Source organism: Zophobas morio, unplaced genomic scaffold (assembly GCF_036711695.1).
Source record: "Zophobas morio isolate AGI-343-1 ecotype UQ-CSIRO unplaced genomic scaffold, CSIRO_AGI_Zmor_V1 ptg001200l, whole genome shotgun sequence".
Lineage (NCBI taxonomy): Eukaryota > Metazoa > Arthropoda > Insecta > Coleoptera > Tenebrionidae > Zophobas > Zophobas morio.
The window spans coordinates 2,691-26,185 of NW_026973299.1; the positions used below are offsets into that span (position 1 = coordinate 2,691).

At 33.7% G+C, this 23,495-nt stretch overlaps 2 protein-coding genes across 2 annotated transcripts; both read right to left on the minus strand.

The window, feature by feature from the left end:
• Nucleotides 1-15,140: 15,140 nt before the first annotated feature.
• LOC135122402 (isopentenyl-diphosphate Delta-isomerase 1-like) lies at nucleotides 15,141-16,499 on the minus strand. The gene is made up of 8 exons (XM_064046572.1): nucleotides 16,483-16,499; nucleotides 16,308-16,383; nucleotides 16,169-16,256; nucleotides 15,953-16,117; nucleotides 15,839-15,880; nucleotides 15,690-15,785; nucleotides 15,443-15,499; nucleotides 15,141-15,358 (listed from the first exon to the last, which is right to left on the minus strand). Exons 2-8 carry the CDS (start codon nucleotides 16,380-16,382, stop codon nucleotides 15,174-15,176), a joined length of 708 nt encoding a protein of 235 aa, XP_063902642.1. The 5' UTR covers nucleotide 16,383; nucleotides 16,483-16,499; the 3' UTR covers nucleotides 15,141-15,173.
• Nucleotides 16,500-20,797: 4,298 nt separating this feature from the next.
• Nucleotides 20,798-23,150, minus strand: LOC135122400 (uncharacterized). The gene is made up of 13 exons (XM_064046570.1): nucleotides 23,059-23,150; nucleotides 22,790-22,935; nucleotides 22,597-22,718; nucleotides 22,448-22,544; nucleotides 22,343-22,398; nucleotides 22,117-22,284; nucleotides 21,991-22,066; nucleotides 21,818-21,930; nucleotides 21,589-21,760; nucleotides 21,329-21,528; nucleotides 21,206-21,280; nucleotides 21,042-21,149; nucleotides 20,798-20,983 (listed from the first exon to the last, which is right to left on the minus strand). The coding sequence occupies exons 1-13, from the start codon at nucleotides 23,148-23,150 to the stop codon at nucleotides 20,801-20,803; spliced, it is 1,608 nt and encodes a 535-aa protein (XP_063902640.1). The 3' UTR covers nucleotides 20,798-20,800.
• Nucleotides 23,151-23,495: the final 345 nt, after the last annotated feature.

Consider the following 23,495-nt stretch of genomic DNA (forward strand, 5'->3'; position numbering starts at 1 on the left):
ATGTTTTTATTATGTTTATAACTTTGAATGAAAAAAAAATTCAAATTTGTATCTTGACCCCGTCAACGGTTACCTAGTGAGGTGTGGTGAGGTGGGGTTTTGCCATCAAGCAGTGTGCCACATAATTGTTGGTAGTGGGAAATCACTGACAGTCTGATTACCTTTCAGTCAGTGCGCTCTCGACAGGTGGAGTTCACGAGCCCTGAGAAATAATTTTTCATTACGAACTATATTACTACCAACCCAGTTTGGTGTTTACTAAACCCCGCCTCATTATCTACGATATTTTTTCTTCCTCGACTAGTGTCATGGCTTCCAAGTCTTCAGGACGTGCAAAGAATTGAATGACCCCTGTTTGGAAGAATAAACCACAATATTTATGAGTTAGAGAGTGATTATAATGGTTAAGAAGGGGACACTGTACCAAAATATGTATAAAAAATGCATTTTAAATCAAGTATACTTTTATTGACCAAGTTCCGGTCTGTATTCATTACCTTTACGAAAGGTCGAGATAAGCTTCCATGTACGTACAATAAATTTAATAATAAAGTTAATTGAACCAGATAAGCTTTGTTTAGTTTGTATCCAATTAATAAGGTATATCAAATTAAATTTTTTGTGTTGAAATACTAAATTTCTCTTTTCTTGTATTTTTATTGGTTGTCTCTCAGGTTTCTGATCGTATTACTCACGGATAATTTTTCAGTGAAAATTTAGAGGGTTAGTGTTTTGTGTGTCTCTGTTTGTATTATTATGTTTATATTTGTGTGTTTTATGGTTTTGTACTTTATATTTAATGTATTATACAATATTTTTTGTAATCTATGTTTATTTTTAATTTTCTAGTTGCGTTTTGTGTTTTCTGTATATTGTTTTAAATTGGGTCTCCGGTGTTGTGCATACTGTGTTACTGTGTTACGTTGTTGACCTTGGCTTCGTGGCCATGAGAGTGATTCCGGAGAGGAGTGGGTCGAACCTGAACCTTTAGAGTTATCTTCGAATACTATTGACAGAAAAAAAGCAGAAGACAAAATTCCAAGGTATATTAGAAAAAGAACGATTCAAATGATCTGTAAAACATCCAGGTTCAAAGGCCGGAACAACGAAGTATAACAAAAAATTACACGTCTTCCAGGCATTATTGGTTTTGCAAAGCAATGCGGAAATTATTTGGCTTCTGCTTGGTAGCTACTGTCCACAAATGAAATATTGAAGGTCATGATCCGACGGATAAACGGGAAGTTATCGCAGGTTAGACTGTGGTTTTCTTTAGAGGGTATACAATTACAATGATGTAAATTTAATAGATTTCGAGAGTTCCTAGGGCTCTTGATATATTTTTCAGTCTTTAAATGAAATCATGAAAATCTTGATGTATATTTGCTACAGCTGGGACCGGTCCCAAAATCTTCCGCTGCGTCACCTCTTTGAAGCGAACACTGGTCATTCTAGCATGCATTTTGTTTGATAGTGCATCTGATAGAGCAGAGCAATAAAACTGATGCCAAGGTTGCATTATCTTGAGTATCTGACCTGTTTGTAAAAAACCGTCATGGTGCTACTCTAATGAAGAATACGCTTGCGTAGCGAAATGCTTGTTAGATGCAAATGTCCGCAATGAATATGCCAATTAAACCAAGAAAATATGGTAAAATTATGGTTTTGAACGATGCAAAGATTCACTACTTTTTGAATGCCAATATTTATTCGGGCAAAAACAGCGATGAACTCACCCTTTCTAAAGATAAAAAAAAGAAAAAGGAAAATCGGCTCTATTCCTATGACTCGAAGCATTTGAAATTTACTACTCATCGCGATGCATTTTAATATTCATGTTGATTAGCCTGAATATTAGATGTAAGATCAAAGTCAACCATATAGCCAAAAAGTTCTAGCTAACGAACCCAAAGGGTCCAGTCATAAGCAGAATGTTAGTCATAAGGTTTGTCCACATTAAACATGGAATCTAGCACCTGCCGAGGACTTCAGTCAACCTTGAGTTTTTGCACTTTAACAGCGTATCTTTCGGTTCTCGCGTACACCACTTAGAACTCTCCTTATAATAAAAAATTACTTTATAAAATAGTACGCCTATCTCAGTTTTAAAAAGGATATATTAAAAATTAAATTTTTTATTTCATCTTATTCCTAAATATAAGACATACTAAACCAATGTTTTAAAATTATAAATAAAACTGTATAGCAACTTTTGCTAAGTGCTAATATTAAAATTATTAGATTAACCCTTTAACGGGATAAACTCTGGGGCTTAAAATAGGTTTGTTTTACGTACACTGATAACTAAATTTATCTCTTTTTTATGTTTTGTTGGTTACAGCCTAATCCGTTAGAACATGGTACTCAATTATCAGAGATTGTTTCAGAGTTCGAGCCTGACTTTTAGGGTCAAATTCCATTAACCTAGTCTTCCAAAATGAACCTAGGCGACAAGCGGAAAACATAGTAGCCAGTAGCCTATAAAGGGTTAAAATTGTTCGCTATAGAAAAAACGCCGGGTGGAGGGCAGAGGAGGCAATGTGGTAACGGGAATGGTTAGCTCCACGCGGCGATGATTTAATGTTTTTATGGGGTGAACATAGTGGGATTTGAATGCGAACTAATCCAAAAGTAGTAATCGCTGATTTAGTCCAGTAGAGACTATATCGCGATACTTCTGTGTGCTACAAAAGCCAAGCATCCTACTTAATTCCGATCACCTTTAATAGAAAAACCTTTAATGACGGTTAAAAAGGCAATGTAAAGTAAATTTTATAATAAATTGCTATTTAATTAAATCTTTTAAACTTTTTAATAGCAGAAGTTTTAAAGTGCTCTTCAAACTTTAAAATAAATTTCGAGTAACACACTCAGAACGACTGGGCCTTCGAATCGAGACATTAGAAAGAGATTTTTAATGACTGAAAGGCACAAGAGTTCGTCTTCACCGCCGGTTTGTAGTAGAGAAGCAAAGTTAAGCGCTTAAGGAGTAGTAATGACAGTAAAAACAAAAATATAATAACCATCAAGGATATAACCACCCACTTAAACTAAAGAAACTTCGTAGAGTCTTCGCCCGTCGCTCCAGACCAAAGTCAACCATGCTAAGGTGCAGTTTGGGTCTAATGCCGCTACTTGTACTCTGCTAGGGGATGAACACTATACATTTCATGTACAGTTAGGAAGCTTATTATTTAGAAACATTAAAATATATATCTTTTCTCTATAAAACTTTCTTTTCATGACCTGACACCGTGTCTCCAGGTGGAAATAAATTTTTTTTTTACTAATTTTAATGCAGCAAAGTCATGTACAAGCTTTCCTTTTGTATGATTCGGCCCAAAATTGAGCAAAACTCTAAGAAAGCGCCCTTTTTATATAAAAACTGGTGAGTTTACTGACTAATTTTTACGGTTCACGTCACCTTTTCTTTTCGGGAGTGCATGTAGTTCCATTACGCCCTTTAATAATAAACTTTTGCAAGAGGTCAGTGGCAAGTACACAATTGCGTTAGAATATGAAACTAACTTATATGATTAATATAAATGTATGTGATAGTAAGTAAATACAAAGTTAAGCTTGAAGGCATATTTTTACTTTTCCCTGTAATTATATTGTTTTTCTTAGAAATAACAATTTTAGAAAATTCAAAAATGACATGACACCTACAAAAATAACTCCTAAAGTTAAAGTTTTTCTAATTAGTTTTTATTTTATAATAAGCCAACCTAATCGGAATTCCCCTGCAAAAACTACTGCCAAGAGAACAGTGAGTCATAAAGTTAAGAAGCAAATTAGTCGTTTAGCTAGCCACCTAAAATAAAATATCATGCCCGTAAAATTATTTTAAAATTAATCTTTTACCACGCTAATTACCTTTTTTATTGTACATCTGAACTTCATCGTAAACCATGTCACAAGATATGATATATAAACCAATGATCATTGTAAAATCAACAGCAGTTATTATAAAGAAGGATTATCTATTAAAGAAATTTGCTTTAAAGCGGATGGTTTTGCTATATCCATCCTGTCTCTAGGGGAAAAAAGGCCTATAAATCTCCTACCATAAAACTAAATACAGCTATACAAGACACTCTTTTTTACATGTCGAAATTTGTGATTGCTGCCAGTGAATTTTTTTATCCCACAAACCCTTTTAATAAGTTTGCTAACCCGGATAACCAATTCCCCTAGAGCTACGTTCACCAAAATAACCAGCTTCCCTAGCCATTTTTCTTATCTGTTACCTAAAGGCAATCCCGCTCTGCTCAATAAGTTATTCTTAAAAATTCCTAGACGACTCTTACCATGTATCACCATTACTCTAATTGTTCCTATCACAACCCACCTCATTGCACTTGTAGGTTATAGCCCCTAGGATATATCAACCAGAACCAAATAAGTTGCCATAAAACAAAAAGGTTGTAAAATCATACATAATCCCGATGTAAAGGATAGATGCTTCCATTTAAATTTTGGGAAGTCATATTAGTAAATCAGTTAATAAAAGAAAAATATAAAGACAAAGCCATCCAGCTAATAAGGATTCTTGTAAAAATTATTTGCTAATTCAACTAGGAAGGAAAAATCAAAAACGCAAGTACCAAATACTTTAATCCCATTGATCAAAACCTTCTTTTACAAGCGGATTAAGAAAGTAAATTTGCATTCAACTCATATTCTAACAGCCTTTAAAAAAGTAAACTAGCGCAAACGACACCAGCGAAGACAAAACCTTTTGGCGTTTGCTCAATTTTTCGAAAAAAGACTCGTCTTTACAATAATGAAGGTTTAAGATATAATAATCAGTTGAAAGCAGAAACCTTTGAAACCATTTAATATAGAAACTTTAATTCTTATATAAAATGTATTTAAGTACTCCTTCTTTAGCAAACATCGCCAACGAAATTACGAGTAATCTTTTGTAAAGTTGATCTGATGATGAAAACGAGTATCATTATTAAAATAGTAAAATGGCATTATGTTCCTAATAAAATTTCGAACAACTTAATTAAGTGTCTACTTAGGCCTGGTGTTGGTCTAATAGCAAATAGTGTTTATTCAGCTCTGAGTATTAAAGTTTTTCTCACTGTTGGTAGTTTGCTATAATCCTTCGTGTCCCGAACCCTCGACTCCGCCATGACGCAAAATTGCCTCTAGGCCTATTAATTTACTATTTGCAGTAGAAAAACTAAAGCTGTTTACTTGTTACAATTAAATGTATTTATTGCTGCAACGATATATTTCAACAATTATAAATTCGGACTTAGGACAATATGGTTCTTCTATTCCAGATCCTTCGTATTGTCGAATATGCTAAGAAATAGAATAACAGATTTACTCTTACTGGATGTTGAGAATGCTTTTTACAAAATATGGCAGTGGGTATTTTACATGATTAAGACTTTAAAATCATCGACACTCTTAAATTCGTATCACCCTACCATTTTTGTTCAGTTGACAATGTCATAACATGCTGGAGCCTCTTACAGGAATCAGTTACTCAGATGACATCATTCCCCTACACTTTTCTCAATCTACATGTCGACGACTTGACTTCTTACAGGTGACGTAGAATATTCTCTTCTTTTTAAAAGTATAAATTGGTTCACGTTAAATACAAAGTTATATCGATTTAAAAAAAAATAGTATAATACCTGGGCAATTAACATCAATGTTTCTAAAACCCTAATCATTGCTTTTAAATAGAAAACGCAAGTTACCAAACAAAAGAGTTGCAGTTGCTTACGAACAACATAGGAATTCACTAATATTCTGAATATAAAGATCTTGAAGTAGTAAAAGTTACTAACTAACATGGACAAAAATATTAATATATCTTATCCAAAGAGTATAAAAACGAACTGTGAAATCACCAACACAGAAAAAGTTATTTAATTTTAAGGCAAAATTCTTGTTTATAAAGCGTTCATCTTTTCAATACTGATCTATGATTAAATCTAATGGCGTTGCTGCCACAACAGTTACTTTTAAGACTTTAGATTATTAAAAATTAATTGCTTTTGTTAAATAAAGTTTTCTTAATCTATTTAAAATATCTAGTAAAACTAGTTAGCTGAGTATTTATTTAATTGTCTTCTGTCTTCAAGATTATTAAGCTATTTATTAACTTCGGCTAAAACGCCCTACAGTCTTCTAGTCTTCATTCTAACCTGTAAAACTACATGTTGTAAAGACGCCGTAAAACCAAAAAAAAAAAGAAGGCGTAGCAGCTTTTTCCGTCTTATTTTAAGCGAAGAGAATAGTGCCGGTGAGTCGTAGACCAGACAGTAAACGCGTATGCAATGATCGGTCGAATGCGCAACAAATAAAGTTGTCGTTTGTTGTGCAGCGAACTTGTTATTAATGAAATATATATATACATACTAACATATTAAAGCAGTTGCTATAAAAGGTACCTAATAAAAACAGTAATTGGTTATCCTTTACAATTAAATTTTAGAGTCGTGCATTAAGGTGAGAAAATTCTAAACACTGAAAATTCCACGAACATCCACGAACTATATTAAAGGCCAACTACTTCTCGCACTAAAGCTCCTTACGATAACAAAAGAAGCTAATTGCCGAAAAATTCTTGCTATAATAAGTACAAACCATATACTCTAACTTAAACGTTAATAAATGACGATGCGACAAATACAAGGGGTACTCCGTCTTCGGCTTTATTACCGAGCTGAGCCACACGAAACCTCCCCTTTAGGAACTTCTCTCCAACCTTATTTGATGTACATACATAAAATGAGGGGCCAGCAAAAAAAAACGATAGTTAGTTTAGCTCCATATTGTTATTGTGATTAATAAATAAGTAAATTTAGCCCGAACATTAAGCTCTACCTTAAGAAAGAAGCCGTTTATATAAAACCATAATTATTTAATTATTGGGTATGCATGCGGTTGTTGGATCGTCTCGGAATGTCATATTATGCTGCGTTTTTTTTTTAGAAATCCTTAGGGTAATCACATAAAGCTTAGTTACATAATAACTCCAGTTGGAGAAAAATTAAGGGAAACAGGGAATAACCCATTTTTCATTAGATACTGCACTTAGTTAAATAAGCCAGTCTTGAAAAAAAAAGTATATAAAATGAGTTATGAATAAATAAAATAAAATAACATATATAAATTTAGAAAATACACCTTAAGAATAACAGTACAGAAAAATAAGAACTTAAAAAAATTGGAAGATCAAAGGAGAAAGCAAAGAGATAAAATCTATTTTTCATTCTTTATTCGATAAAGTTCTATATATATACCTCTACCTAAAATTAAATTTAGTACAAGCTTACCAAGATAGCATATAACAACTCGTTATTAATCTGATTTAACAATAAATTACAAATTATATTAAAAAATAAATTTCTTAAATTTCCTAAGATTTTTATGATAAAACTGTATTTTATTAACTGTAGATTAGTATAACCTGATACAGTCTGGTAATAAAGATATAAAATACACAATGGGGAAAGAAACCTTGGGTTAATTTTGTTGCCAAGCACCCTGGTATTTATACTAAAAACACGAATTCGAGAAACAATTAAATTAGTAATGCTATCAATCAGCTTCTCTATTTAAAAAAAAATTTGCAAAGTACTTTTTATAGTTAATAATTCTTGTTTTATTGAGGTTTAATAAAAAGGACCTAATTTGTTACTTTTTGACGATTCTTACCTTTACATCACGCCAAAAAAGTGACATTGACCTTAAGGTGACAGGGAATCATCTATCAAATTATGGAGCTCTAACAACGATAAATTAGTTAAGTAAATGAGTATTAAAAAAAAGTATATAAAATTATCAAGATATTCTCGCTCCACTAATACCAACACGACCTAAAGAAAAAATATTCCGTTAAGCGCGGAGGCATTGTCAAAAAAAATTGGTATTAGTAGTATACTTTAGTTAAAATTTTAAAATATAACCAATAGACCCCGAAATTTTAGGCACGCAATAAAGGAGAATAGTTAAAATGCATCAAAAAGTGTAGACTTTTTTTTCATTTTTATTTATTTTTGTGCGGATGCTTGGTTAAATCGAGCTTTGACTTCTTTGTTATAACTTACCGAAAGTCTTCTCATGAATTATATATACTAATGTAGATGTGTAAAAACAATAGGGATGTGCGCTCTAAGCGCATCCCGAGCCGGAGAGGATGTGCACTTTAAAGACCTATTTACATGTTCAAACGAAGCAGTAACAATCTTTGAAAAAAGTCATCAGTGTCGTGCAATGTAACGTTTCGCACTAAAGAAGGATCACTTGGGGGACATTTCTCGTAAGGGCTTTTTTTCTTGCATCTGTATCGCCGTATAGAGAAAGGACCTTTTAAATAGGCAGTAGAATGATACGCAGGTTGGAATATTCGTAGAAATTGGTCTATCCCCCTTACGCAGCACGAAGAGCAGGAGTAATACTGAGCCTTGCGGAACATTAGCTGCCTGTCCAATGGTAGTGCCAAGTCTCAACCGAAAGATGCGTGTGCATAGAAAACTTGATATCGTAGAAAGCTAAGGATCACCTAGTGCACGTAGTTACAAAAAAAAGTCTCTTACCGTATGCGGTTAAAAAGTTTTTTGTAACTTTGAAACAGATGACACTTGTGGATGTAATGTAGTTGAAGACCCTAGTCGTTCAGTTAACAAATCTAAGAGTTGTGAGCTCTTGAAATCTCTCCAAAATTTAACTTGGAATCCTGAAAACACCACTGGATCCTATAATTTCTTTTATCCGGCGTGGAAGCATTACCTGAACGGTTTTACCCACTGCTAAAAGTAGGCCAGTGGGATGATCCCTGCTGAGGTCTATTTAAGTTCCGCAAAACTTGGATACTATCAAAAAGTGAATCATTTTCATTGTGCGATAAGGAGTCAAGCAAAATGGCGAAGTTTTTTGGAAAAACTTTTTTAGCATCTCTTTAGCAATGCCGGTTGGGCAGGGCGCTTTCCGTCGCGATATTTAAGGACTAAAACAGTCAATGGTATAGAGGGCATACAGGGGTTGTCTTCGGCCCTAGAGGTAGCCTTCTAATGCCACAAGTATTATACCCAATTGACGACTAGCGACTAAATCTAACACGCCCAGAAAAACGATCTTTTCTTTTAAAAAAAATTAAGCGAAAGAAAATTAACTTCCTAAGAAAAATGCAAAAATTTTGCTTTACGAATTCAAATAATTATGAGCAGTGTTTAAGAGGATATTAAAAGCAAAAAAGCGATTTCTTTTTACTACAATTAAGTAAAAATTGCAGTAGCTATACACCACTTCCGCTGAATTAAGTAAAAATATGCCAATAGACTTACTCACATTGCACGACGCATACAGGAGCATTGCACTATACCCAAACTTATAGTACATGTCACTAAGATTGCAAACCTTCTCTGAAGGCGATAGCACTTATAAATTCGATGAAGAGCTTTTACATAAAAACTCTCTAGAACCACAGCGATAATGTAGAAATTTAGACCTTAATATGCTTTAAATAAAAAGTATTAAAGCGAGAAAAATTGCAGCTTTTCAGCTTCATGAAATGAAAATTTAAAGTTGGTTATCATCAGATGAAAATGCGTTGATAAAGCGAACGAGATAAAAATATTTGAAGATGCTGTGAGAAAGGCAAGTAAGGTTAACTTGGCGACATACAGGATAGAGCGTTTGAGAAGTTTTACCCTACAAAAATCTTTAAACCTTAATTTAATCGATGTCATGAAGATGCCCATAACTAAAATGGGTTAGATAACATTTTAATTATTTTATGTTAGAAGCTCCAGTGTGAGTTTGCCACTCCAAAAAAAAAAAAATTGACTGTTTACCAAAATTGGAAGGCTGGGAGAACTATGGATATTAGTGAAAATAAATTTAAAGAAATAAAAGTTAGTAATTATTTATTAGGGTAAGGGGATGAGTAAAGACTTGATAACTCAACAAATGATACCCTACCTAATAAGGCTACCATTTTTTTTCTGTGGTTAAAAATCCAACACTTTAGATAACTAGTTTAAATGTGTATAGACAAGTGCTTTTAAACTTAATAACGCCGAAGTGGTGGAACCAGAATGAGTAGTTGTTGTTCAAGTTTAAAAAGCCGAAAAAAGCTAATTAAACTTAATAAATGGTAAGTTTTTAAAAATGGGTGGTACTGCGCTCAAGTGAGTCGGTTTTATATGTTATTGTAAAAGTAGATTAAGGACATGGTTAAAAATGGTAATTGAAAAGTTTTTTGAGAATATGGAATGTAATATTAGACAAAATTAACTTTAGTAGAGGATTTAGGGGTACTAAAAAAAGATTCGTAACTATAAACAAGATCTGGTGAACCAAAATAGACGAGAAAGCTGTTAACGAGTAAGGTAAAAAAGAATAATAAAATAATGGAAACATGCTGGAAAAAATAAAATCACTAGTTTATCACTTTAACATTAATCTTACAAAGGAAAATTGCCTTTTTGTGCTAATAATATCACGACACATCGTTGCAACCAGTTAATATCAGTTATGCCCTCTTGGTTTACTTCATGTACTAATGGTCAGAAAAGAATGGGGACAAAATTACTTGTTATCTTGCTAGGCTATTCTTCACGTGCCTTCTTAAGGGTAGCGCTTTCATCAGAATAGGTGCAGCCAAAAAGTTTTTTTGCCTCACGCCTACCTTAAAGTAATAAAATGGAGCTGATAGTTCTCAAGAAGTACAGAATTTTCTTTTGATAAATTTTATATATGTACAGGCCATTAGGGGTTTCTCAAAGTATACTAATTTTTCTCCTATTAGGGCAACCTAGAAAAGTAAAACGACCTTGGAATATTTTTGCATATTTTAACCCCGATCGAATTTCCTATAGTATTTAATTTGAAATATATATACTCAGCCTTCCACTACGATGGCAATTCTACCTAATCAAGTCCTACCTTTTTAGTCCTCTCGACAAATCTTAAGAAATAGATCCCATTTTATAATTTAAGGCAACTCCCATATTTTAGCTTTCTTATGTTTATATGAAAGGTAGTTTTATTATAAAGTAAATGTTCACAGGCAGCCGCCTTCTATATTGGAGTTTTTGTTTCGTCAAGCCCTTGTGTTTGTGCTTTATATATATATATAATACATATATCTGAACTGGTTGATTATAAAAGAGTTTAAAAATTCAAATACCCTAATAACACAGGTCCTTGCCGAGTAATTTAACCACCCGTGTGAGGATTTTCCAATATATTGCTATAGTTTAATATTATATTCGGATACTATTACACGCGATAGCATCTTACAAGTACATTTATCAAATAAAGGATCAATTTTGTATTACCGTAACTTGTTTTCAGAAGTGTCTTTTAACTCTCTTTGCTCTACTCTTTTAAGTGATTGGTTTGATAGATAGTAGTAAGCGGAAAAAAAAAATTATTTTAATCATGTAAAATACCTTTTAAGATTTTTTAGAATTATAAAAATCTTTAATTTCTGCTATCTAAATAATTTCTGCACACGTGGGACTCTTGTTCGTGTAATCTTTATAATCCCTCCGCTTGAGTGTGCTTGCCATCCTGATGGCGTGCGCTGAGTTTAAAAGCTAGAGAGAGAGACTACGTTGCAATTATAGTTGCAATTATATTCTTAAGTCTATAATGTATATTACTCATGTTTTTTTGTCCTCCTTACATTTTTGACCGCGGTGTATTCACTTTAGAATATCTCTTTAGTGGATTCTTGTGGGGTTTCTGTCTCTAAACTCATTAAAGAAAAGAATAATAATCAGCTGGTAATTAGTATTAATTATTTAAGTAAGGCTAAAACCACTATCACTGGAGCATTATTATAGCTCTGGTTGGTGGGCTTTTTTTTTTCTTTGCCCACCGTGTTTTTTAACTTTTAGGGACTTATATTTATTTCCAGTGATTAACCTGGGCGGGAAAGTGACATGATGTTTTGGTCGCTTTTTCAAACTAATCTAAGCAACTTTCATTGTATTTTCACCACAGATGTAGTAAAGGAACTTCAACCAAAAAATTAAAACCTAAAGGCCTTGCTCTCTTCAGCAAGCAAACATAGAGAACCTTTTCCTTTAAACACACCCCCCCCACCTTCACGAAAAGTTTTGAACAAACGCGTAAAACTGACCACCAATAATGGTTGGACAGAAATCCTCTACACTGCCTATGACTTTTGCAATGAACTGCTATCAAAGCGCTATACAAGAAGTCGAGCTAGCAGGATAGCTGCATCGCTTCTTAAAATGGGTGAACTTTAATACTCTACAAAATTCCGTACCTCTTTGGCTTTTTATGAAGCAAAGGGTAGGCGTCGCTATTCCAGGGCCGTAAAACCTACCGCACCATTCAATTGCTTTTTTTAAATTTAAAAACATAAGATTCGCTGCTTCAACGAGTTATGCTTGCCCCTCTCTGCAACTGTAAGCACGCTGCATAAAACAGGTGGTCAAGGCTCAAATTGGACGAAAGCTATGCGAATTAACACTCCACGCATGACGGCACCACCTGGGTGCTAAAGATAGGAAGCTGAGGTTGCAAGACAAACCCACCAGGATGATTTTTAATATGCAATTTATAAATGAATCTAGTCTCCGAAGTTTGACTTATTAACTACACCGTATCAAGGAATTTGGACGGATCCTATAAAAGTATTGTTAAAAACTTTAACTAGTCAAACCCCGAAGTGCAATGATCTTTAAATGCCTTTTTAAGAAACGAACGAAAAAATTCCTGCAGTTTATCTGTGAAATAAAAAAACGAAAAGGTACATGAAAAAAATCACAATTTTATGAAGGCAAATTCAAGTACGCAAGCATTATAGACCGGAAAAGATATCTTCATCTTAAGTTTGAGTGTAGCGAATATATAAGTTTAAGCACGTTATATTGCTGGATAAAAAAATTCTTAATAGATCAATATAGCCGTGGGCCCCTGTTCACTAAAAATAATTTGATGGTAGGCTTAAACAATTTACCCTCGTTAAAAAGCAAGGAAGAAGTCTTAAATTATTAAGATATCTACATGAAGAATGACGTTATAAAAAGAGGAAACGAAAGTCTATTTAAAAATAAAATACTTGCCAAGTTAGTAATAAAGTAGATAACGAATGCAAAATTAGTCATAAGTCTGGCGTAGAGTTATACTTTTTAAAAAGAGCTAGTAGACCGCTAAAGTAATTGTTGGAAGAGATTCTAACTACTAGTCAGTTAAATCACAAATTACTTCTTCAATTGTATAGCGATGTTTGCGGTGGGTGTTAGATCCCTATAGATTCTTTTGCCTGGTTGGTTTCCATCTTTAATAATTTGCCAATTATGTTTATGACCCTATGCAGTTTTAATATATATATATATATTTGCTTATAATTTACGGCAAGTGTGTTTTCGTATAAATATCGTTGTTTTATTAACAGATATGTAAACAGTTGACTGAATACCTTCTGTTGTGTTATTAAATGCATCTTGTTACCTTTAACTGAGATTTTGATGCCCTCCTACGCTACTAACTTGAGCGCGTAAACAACCTATCTGACGTTGACTTGCAACAACAACAACCATGGCACCAACCGATATTTTAGCTAATGCCTACTGCGCTGGCAAATGTATAACGACGCTACCCCTTAGCGATAAAAAGGGGCAATGGTCGTAAGCTTCTAAAGACACTCACACCAGCTTCTACGCCGCTGAAAAAATTTCCACAGACTGCTTTCACTTAAGAAGGGGTCGGCGGTTTCAAAATAGGATAACTTAAAGTATTTCAGATAAATCGTTTGATAAGAATTTTCTTAAGGTATATTTGTACGCTAATTTAAAACATTCGAGCACCAGGTAAATATAACAAATAATGTGAAATTATTCCCATGGAATAACAAACTGTACCTATTTAATTTTGTAACTGTTAAGACTTTCAAAAATTGTCTCTTGTTTTTCTTGTATATTTATTGCCATGTTTTATATTATATAATTAATGCTTTTTAACAAAGAGTAATTTTTTTCTCTCTTTCCCCCTTTTATCCGTTTTTTTCATTCCCTGATTTTTGAACAGTTCTTTCCATTTATTGCATATAGAATTACATTTTATTTAACACATAACTATAATTATGTACCCTATTTATCTAAGCATAGATTTATCAAATAAGATCTCTGGTTTTCCTTTTTTCTAAAAGGAAAGGTCTTAACCGCTATAAACTTAACAAAAATTTTACAAATTTTAACTAAAATTTAAAAAAGTTTATATAAAGAGAAAAAAGTATAAGTTATTAAGGCTTCAAATTTTAAACTCTTTGTGAGGTGTAGTTTATTAAAAATAGTTTATTTAACTCTCTGAATACTAGCATTTTAATTTTAAAGAACTCTTAAAGTTTTCACTTAAACTTGAATAATTATCAATACTAAACTATCGCAAAATATTAATCTTTAGAAAGCAAAATATACTTCGAACCCAGAACATTTTCAAGTTGGGGTAGGCTTTTTTTTGTGAAGTATTGCATGTCTTATCAGAAGTTTGTAAGATTTAATACCCTTCGATAAAGGTGGTCTCGTGCTACTCTTCTTACTAGCTCTTGTGGAATGCACTTTACGTCTCCTAACCTTTCTATAACTTTCTTTGCATAACGTAATAAGAATAGATTGCGCAGGACTATAGCATCTGAACACCACTTTTAATTAACTCAAATAAATTTCAAAACGCTTCTAAAGATGTCTTACTTTCCCTACGATATGTATATGGCAAAGCACAGTGATCCAAATTTTTACTATAGATGTACTGAAAAAATCTCGGTCATGAAAGCTATAGTTCAAGGTTGTTGAATAAAGCCTCAGTGGCCGCAAAGCCATAAAATTTGTCCAAAACACCTTTGATTGATGATTTCTAAAATACAAGTATAATAACATTTCTATATTTAAAGAAAACTCTGAAAAATAATTAACGTTTACATTTTTCATATGCAGAATAAAATAACGCCTGCTAACTAATTAGCTGCAAGCCATATCCAATTTTAAGCGGAGTCAATGCTTTCTCCTAAATAAGCAAAATTATTGCCAGCTTCTCCGCGCAATATGCAAAAAATAACTTGCACTAAACTAGTTTTCAAAGTCAAAATTACTGTTTACCTTTGATTATAAAAAGGTAAAGTAAAATGGTTAAGTAAAGATAATTTATTAATATACATATATTCAGCACATCCTGTGTATAGCGGGATCACACGGTGATCGTTTAGTTTTTTCTAGATCTTCCCACCAATTCCACAAAAAGGTGTTCGCGATAAGTCTAAACCAAGGCGTTATTATAACTCCATTATTATCAGAAGTGTCAAGAAATTCTTTCAACTGTTCTTTACTAAAGTACTTGCAGCAGTTAACTAAGGTTTTATAAATTATGTTAAAAATTTAAGATCTAGAAAAAAACAGTAAGTCCAAAACATATAAGGCGAAAACAAGATAACCTTCATTAAGATTCAACTTAAGATCCACATCCTTCTGCACAAGTAAGATGTAGTCGACTATAAGCAAAAACTAGTAAATTTACTATTCATATATAAAAAAAAACTTTATATCAAACTTATTCTTGTGTAAAAAACCGATAAATATATTAAAAAAATCAACTTAAACAATAAATATAGAATGTAAAGTTTGTTATAATAATGTACATAAATATACTATTCATAGATCTTATAAATAAAGAAAGCACACTTTCATGCTCGCCCCAAATATCATTCGAGGCAGCTTTATAATGAATTCGAGTAATAAAATTAATGTCGTTTACTGAGAGTTTATTCTTTGCAACCCCTGATTAATAATTAAAAATTTAAAATAATACTTTACAGAAACCAAGTTTATACCCAACTCGTGCTCTAATTTTCTAAGAGCAGCCTTTTTAATCCCTATAAAATGTATAAAAAAATGATTAAATTTTTGCGCTACTTACAGAAAGTTTATATAATATATTGTAAAACCAATGGCGTTCGTTTCTTCAAGTTCTTCTTCGCAATATAAAGGATGAGAGCAACAAGTGTTTGTAAAAGCATTAGGAAAAGTTATTTTTTTGTTAGAACGTTGTTGTAAAAGCAAATCCCCTTTAGAATTAAATAAAAATACACTAAACGCACGATGGAGAATCCCTAAATAATTAATAGAATTAAGTTAACAACAGCCTTTAAGAAAAGTTGTACCTTTGCTTATATTATCCATTAAATGGCTCTCTTTTTTTGTAATACCCCCTACAACGTTATCATAATAATCTATCTGGACGCACAATTCCTAAAAAAATATTAAATTAAGAAAAAACCAAGACTTATAATATGATTTTACTTCCATAAATTTTATTTGTTCTTCATCTTTTCCAGAAAAAAGATCATAAGTACTAGACTGAGATTCAGTAAACATACTATTTTAAAAAAAAATAAGATAAATACTAATAGTACACCTTCCTCTGTAGATAGCTTTAATAAAGCTAATTATATAATTATTATATAGATAGCTCCACCAAAAGAGAAGTGTAGGCGATATCTACACAAACTTTATATGGCACTATTAACAATTATCCCCCAGTACTCTGTAAGGTATTATAACACGTGAAACCGCAATGGGTGATTCCTAATTAACTAAACTTATTTGCTATTAAAATGGTCATACTAAATATATACCAATGAGTGAATACTATTTTAAATAGCTGTTAGCAAAAAAGAAACCAACTAAGTATAGACACTTTATCCCCCACTACTTAAAGGAAACATTCCCCAGTGCGACCTCACTTATAGGAAAAAGGGTCAATGAATTTGCTTTTTAAAAGTGAACTATTTTAAATTTTACAGATTGAAGCCCTTACTTCTTACTGCACAATAAGAAAAGGTCAATAAATATGAAAACTTGAAAAATTATTTATTGTTTTAATGAACATATTTACTATATTGTGAATTTTCTAATTTATAAACTACTAGATATTAATTTTTGCGGTGTCTCAAAGGCTCCTTCATATGTTTTCTTAGAATTTTTTACAAACCATGGTAAGATCTTTATTTCAAGTATTATCTATATCTTCTTTAAAAAATTACCTATATTATTTTATTGATATCTTTCTTTTTTTTTTAAGGAATCTTGAAAGTGTGTATATAAATTTACTTAATTTCTCACCATTTGGCTTATAAAGATGCACTCTTCCCGTAAAAAGTAATATCACTGCATTTTTAAAAACTGTAGTAAAACATGCCATTTATATCAAACTAGACAATAAATTTTGATAAGCATAACCATACCATTATTTCTCTTCTATTAACAATTTTTGCAACTTTCTGCAGCTTTTTATACTTCCTCAAAGGATAAACCCACTTGTAAGATATCTATAGAGAACAAGTAGAGAAACAGTTAATACCACCTTGTGTTTTATCATAATGCATATTGCTGTGCACAATATCAGTGACCCAAGTTTCCGTCAAACAAAAATTTAGGAGTAAAAGAAACGCATAAAATGTTTATAACTACCTATTTTTGCATAGCTCTTTATAGAAACAAAAATTATATTAATTCCTCCTCAGTTAAGCATCGGAATTGTTGGCAAACGCCTGACGCCACCTAAAATTACCTTGCTTCCTACCTTTATTAAAAGCTTGCTTAGACATGGTGACACCTGGCAACTTTTTTTTGGCCTAGTGTACGCTGACGGAATTTTCAAAATGCTTATGTTTTGCAATATGTGCTTTATGTTTAATAGTATATATAATACGCCGCAAAGTTCCAGCAAACAACTAGAGAGCCCTCGTGTTTGCGTGGGGTCGGGTGGAGTGGGTGGTCTAGAACTCGTTTATATATACCAGATGAGTAACGCAAATAACATTTAAAAGAACGCAGTTAATAGTTATGAGAACGTACTGACAGCTGCCCATGCCGCCGCGCAACCAGCCTCTAAGTAACGTATCGTCTTGGTCGTGTGCCAGATGGTTTAACGAACCTTATTTTCAAACGTCGCTGACCGCTTTTTACTATAGTCCCCTAAAGGGGACACTGCAGAAAATGTCTGATGCGGTAGAGGAAAACGGACATTTAATCGGCACTTTGTCAAACGAATTAAAAACGACTGCCACACCTATCTCCGCCAATTCTGCGTGAAGCAACGAAAGCAAGGCGCGCTCTTTGCAAACTATCTCGCAGTGCCTAACCGTTGGCTAGGGACTTATTACACCGAGCACAGCTAATGAAATAGCCGTTACATTCTCTGTACTTTAGCGACAGGAAGCGACTTTAAAGCTGCTGCCAGTGACGATAAACTTTTTTTCCTATTGTGCAACTTCTGCGACATCGCTTGGTTCCTTTCTAACACGAAGGGAGACAACCAATGCTATGATGCTATTTAAGACTTTACACGTTTCAGACCCCAGCAAATATCGCCCCGTTAGCCTATTTTCATTAACGGGCAAAACTGCAGAGGCTGTTCTACTACGCCGATCGGAAGATTGTGAAGAAAAAACGAAGCGCTTTATGCGCTTTGTTGAGTTGGCAACTCGGACCTTCAATTGTAAAGAAATTTACAGTCGTCTTTCTCTACGTTGAAAAAGCTTCTGACCCTATATAACACGTGGGTCTTTTACGCAAACTACGCGCATTAGGTACTCCGTATAGCCCCCTACACCTATTTGCACCGATTTTATGCGTACGCACCTTTCGATGAAGCATTGGCACTGCGCTGCCGTCTCACCGTCGATTAACAGCTGGTGTCCTGCAAAGCTCTTTGAGTTCACACCCACCCTTTCACGCTGTACAGGCATGGCATTCTGTCAATAAATATACTTATAACACTAACAGACATACACATGAACAAACAGTTTACCTTACAAAATTAACTATATAAAGATTAGCCAACCACATACAATCTTTTTTAAACATTTTTTTTTTTTGGCAGGAAGATTTTCAACTAATGGCAATTTCTAATTTAAACTTTTCTTTTAGACAGAACCAGATTAAATTTATACAAATAATCTTAAACATAAATTAAACAAATATAGATTTAATGAAGTTTTTAACCTTTTGTAAAGGCATATATATATATGGCTAAATTGCCTGCAATAAACTCTGACTCCCACTCTCTTTGTTCTTCCTTTTTTTATTGTTAGTGTTATTACACTCCATCCCTGCAAATCCTTACATGCGCGTCGCATTATACGTCGAAGTTATTGCAGTTTACGTGCCCTCCGCCGAACGCCTTCCTTTATTATAATGGCAACACAAAAAATCTATTTGGAACACTCTTGCCAACTGGCGCCGGCAGGGGGCATTAACCATTAATACAAAGAAATGCAGAGCAATTCTCTTAGTGCAAGAAAATGCACTGCTTAGACTACCGCCTCTTACCCTGGAAGGTGTCAAATATTCCATGAGGTTCTCAGGTTCAAGCACTTGGGCGTCATCATCGATAAGCGCCTAACTTGGCGGTATCATTTAGAAATTGTTGTTTCCCGTTAAGGTTAAATCTGCAACCCATCCACTTTACCCGCTGTTGTGTACAAAAAGCACAATGTCCCAGCGCAGTTAACTCCGCCTTTTGAAGAAGGCGTACATTGATAATGGCCTACGCATCTGTGGCTTGGGGACGTACGAAAAACCAGTAACAGTTGCATTCCTGCAGATCAGCAAAACAAGCTTCTGCCACTAATGGTCGGCGCCCCTTACTTCGTCCGTAAGGATACGCTGCGGAATGCAACTAATGCTGCTTTTAAAATGAATTAGTAGGAATCCAAACGGCCAGTGGGCTCAAGAACTTTCATACGAACTTAAAATAGGTGTTGCGCTTTAACAGATATTAACTATGTGCATTTTTTGTTAAATGAGCCTATTGAGGAGTCACGGATTAATATACAACACACTTAACTAAAAAATTTTTTGATTTAAAGCATGCGTGTACTTAACGCGCAAGAGTCAATTATACTGGTTGCAAACATGTTAATTTTATGCGCAGGAGCAGCGTATAAAAAAAACCTCAAGACGACGTGCTCGCTCGAGAGATCTTATCGGTCGGGTGTAGCGCAGAGTAGTTCTGTAAAAGCGTTCCACAACTACCTTCCTTTTATTATATAATTAAGGCGCTATAGTTAAACCTTAAGAACTACGCGAAGTGGGGGTTTAGAATAACACAGGTTAAATACGACGACAACTGTCGAAACGTATTTAACCTGTTACACTTATTTTTTTTAAATCTACACACACATATATATACATATATATAGAATGGTTAAATGATAGTTTCTGGAAAATGTATGCGAAACTAAGCAAAATAATGTAAATTCTTAGCAAACCGAGCACCTGAACAAATCATTAATAATGTGATTAAAGATGGTAAGTTTCCTGCCAAAGTTTTATTCTCCGCGAGAAGAGGGAGAGCAATAAACGAATTATAAAACTTTATAATTTTTTTAACAATATACTTATTTGTAGATTATTTACATGATGATATATTTTATAAAGGAAAATATACACTTTAGTAGAGTATTAACATGGGTATAGCATTAATTTTATTTACATTTAACTTTCTGCACAGCTTTTTTATTCTCAAAAAAGTTTAATACTTTTATTTGAAAAACTTTTTTAGAAATTATTTTTTTGATAAAATAAAAAAAAAATGCCCATTATTTCCACTGCAGGTCTCCTCCTTTAACTAATTGATCTCCATAGGGTCTGTTTTAATAGAGATTACCAATTTACAATTTAGACAGGTGTTTTTCCTATTCTAATATATAGATTTCTAAACTTACGTTTTCAATTTTTGGTTTAAATTATTTTATAAACAAATTCAAAGTGCTCAGCTAAGTTAGTGTTTATTGCGTATTTAAAAATTTGGAAGCTATATGCTTTCGCTGTATTTTTCCTGTAGCTGTTTTAGGGAGGTCGTTACTGAAGTAAAACACTTGAGGAACTTTAAATGGAGCTAATTTTGTTAGAAGAAATTCCTTTAAAAGAAGTTCCATTTTTTTAGGGTCCTCTGGATCTTTTATGACAACCTAATAAAATATCACAGCTTAACTTGAGTGGTAAAATCTTATAAAAACGAAACCCTACAGCGGCATGCACGACTTCTCCATATAATGGGTCTGGAGCGCCAAAGCTGACCGCCTCTATCACGCCCTTAAACTCAAGCAGGGCTGAATCAATTTCATTAGGAGAAATCTGTAACCCTCAAAATCAGGCGGAGGTCAATTTTAAAATAAAGCATTTCTTATGACCTTTTCTCCTCCTCTGTTAATCAGTTCCTTTATTCTCCCTGTAAGAGTGATGAAGCCAGCTGGATCTTTACTTCCCTGAAAACTGTTTTTGTTTTGAAATCAATACAATAATACTTTAAATACTCGATCTCCCGTGCGGAACCAGCCTTCCATGAACCCCTCTTCATTGGCTTCCGGGTTATCCTTATAACCTGAAAACACACTGGGCCCTTTTACGCACACCTCCCCTTCTTCCCCGGTGGCCACTTCCTTGTTAACTTCGTCACGCACGGACACTACGAGCTCCCCAACGGCGCTCCCCACCGTCCCGGCTTTGCGTTGACCTAATAAACTAATTTTACGGAACTTGCAGAACTTTAGATAAGTGTGATGCAAATGAAGGCCTTTAGAGGGAAGAGGGTTAGAAGTCATCATATGTGAAGCTTCTGTCATAGAGTAAGCCTCCAGAACTGGCACGTGAAAGGTTTTTTCAAGTTCATAAAGAATTGAGGGCGACAAGGTTGAAGAGCTACTCCTGATAAAACGTAAGTTCGGGGAATTGAAGGCAGGATATTCCTTTTCAAAGCATCATTTACAACCATGTTACACGGCTTTTTAAAGCATAGTTTGTACTTTATGGGAGCGAAGGAGCAAAATCTTGTGTATGGTTGGCACGCAAGTATACCAGTTGACTTGGTGCTCGACGACCGTGTTCCAAAAGTTGGAGGCGCTAAATTGGCCATTGACTTGAATTGTGTTAATTATTAAAATAAGTGGTTTTAGAGAACTCTACTAGGGCCAGGCACCTGGTATAACCAGACTCCCACCAGAGAAGAGAGGAGCGAGGAGTCCGCACACCAGCCCATGAACATGAAATAAAGGCTTTACAGCGTTCTAATAATATTCTTCTTAGTTATAACAGGTTGTCTAACCATAACCAGCAGGCCTTTGTCCAGTTTTGTTAAGTCATAAGTGGCCACTATATTCTTAACACTGGACACAAGATTGTAGTGGCTGAGTGGGACACCCTTCGGCTTACTTGTGGTGCCGCTGGTGTGGAGGTAAAGCGCTATGTCTCCCGGGTTAATTTGCTCTAATTTCTGCAGCAAAAGAATATTAAGCCACTATTCTCTTTAGTTATTGAAATATAAGAGACACCTGTAGTGTTTCTGCGGGAGCGTTTAACTTTTTTAAATTAACGAGGACCCCTTCGTCTGGTAAAAATGATTTTAATATGATTTATATCTAGAACAATGCGGGAACCTCGAAAGAAATAATTTAAGGCGGCTTTGGTAGGTTTCGTAAACAAAGTGGTCAATGTAATTTTTAAGCTTTTTGCTGCTTCAGAAATCGCCACGTCCTTTAAATACGTTTAAAATAACTGTTTTTTTATCATTAAACTAAATTTAGACGTTATCCATGAATTCCGATTTTATTATCAATTTCGGATTTATATCCTTCAAGTAATATAAAAACTCTTCTTTGGAGTAAGTTGGGTTTAAAGGAGCACAAATTAAACCACCAGATACTATAGCTAAAACAAATTTATTATTATTCAATAAAAAAAAGCTAAAAAAGGGAAACTAATAACTTTAACACTTTTACCCAAAAAAGCTATAATAAAGCTAATTCCATTTGAAAAGACTATTGAAATAGTGTCACCGGGAGCTACTCCATGGTTTTTAAACAAAGTAAACTTTAAAGATAAAGATAAAGAGCGGATATCTTGGTGTGATAGAGAACCCGTGAAACTAAAAAAAAAGATAAATCATTATTAACGATAGGAGTTGAGGTAAATCGAACAAAGATTTCGTCTAATAATTATTATTTATCTAAATAAATATGAAATTTAGAAACAAAGCGCTTTACATTACTTTTCTTCTAAGGAATTATCATGAAAAACTTCTGTAACAGCTAAATCCGTACAATCGCTCAGCAAACAGCGCAAGTCAGAGGGGCTACTCATTGAAGGTGTGAACAAAGCTTAATCCAACTAACTCTTTTCTTTAATAATCGACCTTTTGATTGGATTTTTGAACAATCTACTAATTCAGATTAGACACATACCCTTTGTCGCTTATTTGAGTCGCTTATTACACGGGCTCCCAAGTGAACCTTGCCTGTGTTAAAATACGGTCTTAATCCATTAAAGATATCCTCTATTAACTAAATTATTACAAATAACTTTTTTAAAATAATTAATTACTAGAACGATCATCTTATAAATGATCTATGTACTTTTACGTTCTAGACCTGTAACCTGAATCTCTAACAATTACATTTATTTACAATACGGACCAATCCAGACTTA

What these genes read in the sequence shown, in the direction of transcription:
- LOC135122402 (XM_064046572.1), bottom strand. Translation starts at nt 16,382, where the DNA reads ATGTTTACTGAATCTCAGTCTAGTACTTATGATCTTTTTTCTGGAAAA. An exon ending in AATGGATAATATAAGCAAAG is followed by an intron (nt 16,118 to 16,168) that starts GTACAACTTTTC and finishes TTAATTATTTAG; the next exon opens with GGATTCTCCATCGTGCGTTT. An exon ending in TATTTGGGGCGAGCATGAAA is followed by an intron (nt 15,500 to 15,689) that starts GTGTGCTTTCTT and finishes TTTTGCTTATAG; the next exon opens with TCGACTACATCTTACTTGTG.
- LOC135122400 (XM_064046570.1), bottom strand. Translation starts at nt 23,150, where the DNA reads ATGAGTAGCCCCTCTGACTTGCGCTGTTTGCTGAGCGATTGTACGGAT. An exon ending in GATAATTCCTTAGAAGAAAA is followed by an intron (nt 22,936 to 23,058) that starts GTAATGTAAAGC and finishes CTTTTTTTTTAG; the next exon opens with TTTCACGGGTTCTCTATCAC. An exon ending in ACAAAGGCCTGCTGGTTATG is followed by an intron (nt 22,067 to 22,116) that starts GTTAGACAACCT and finishes AACGCTGTAAAG; the next exon opens with CCTTTATTTCATGTTCATGG.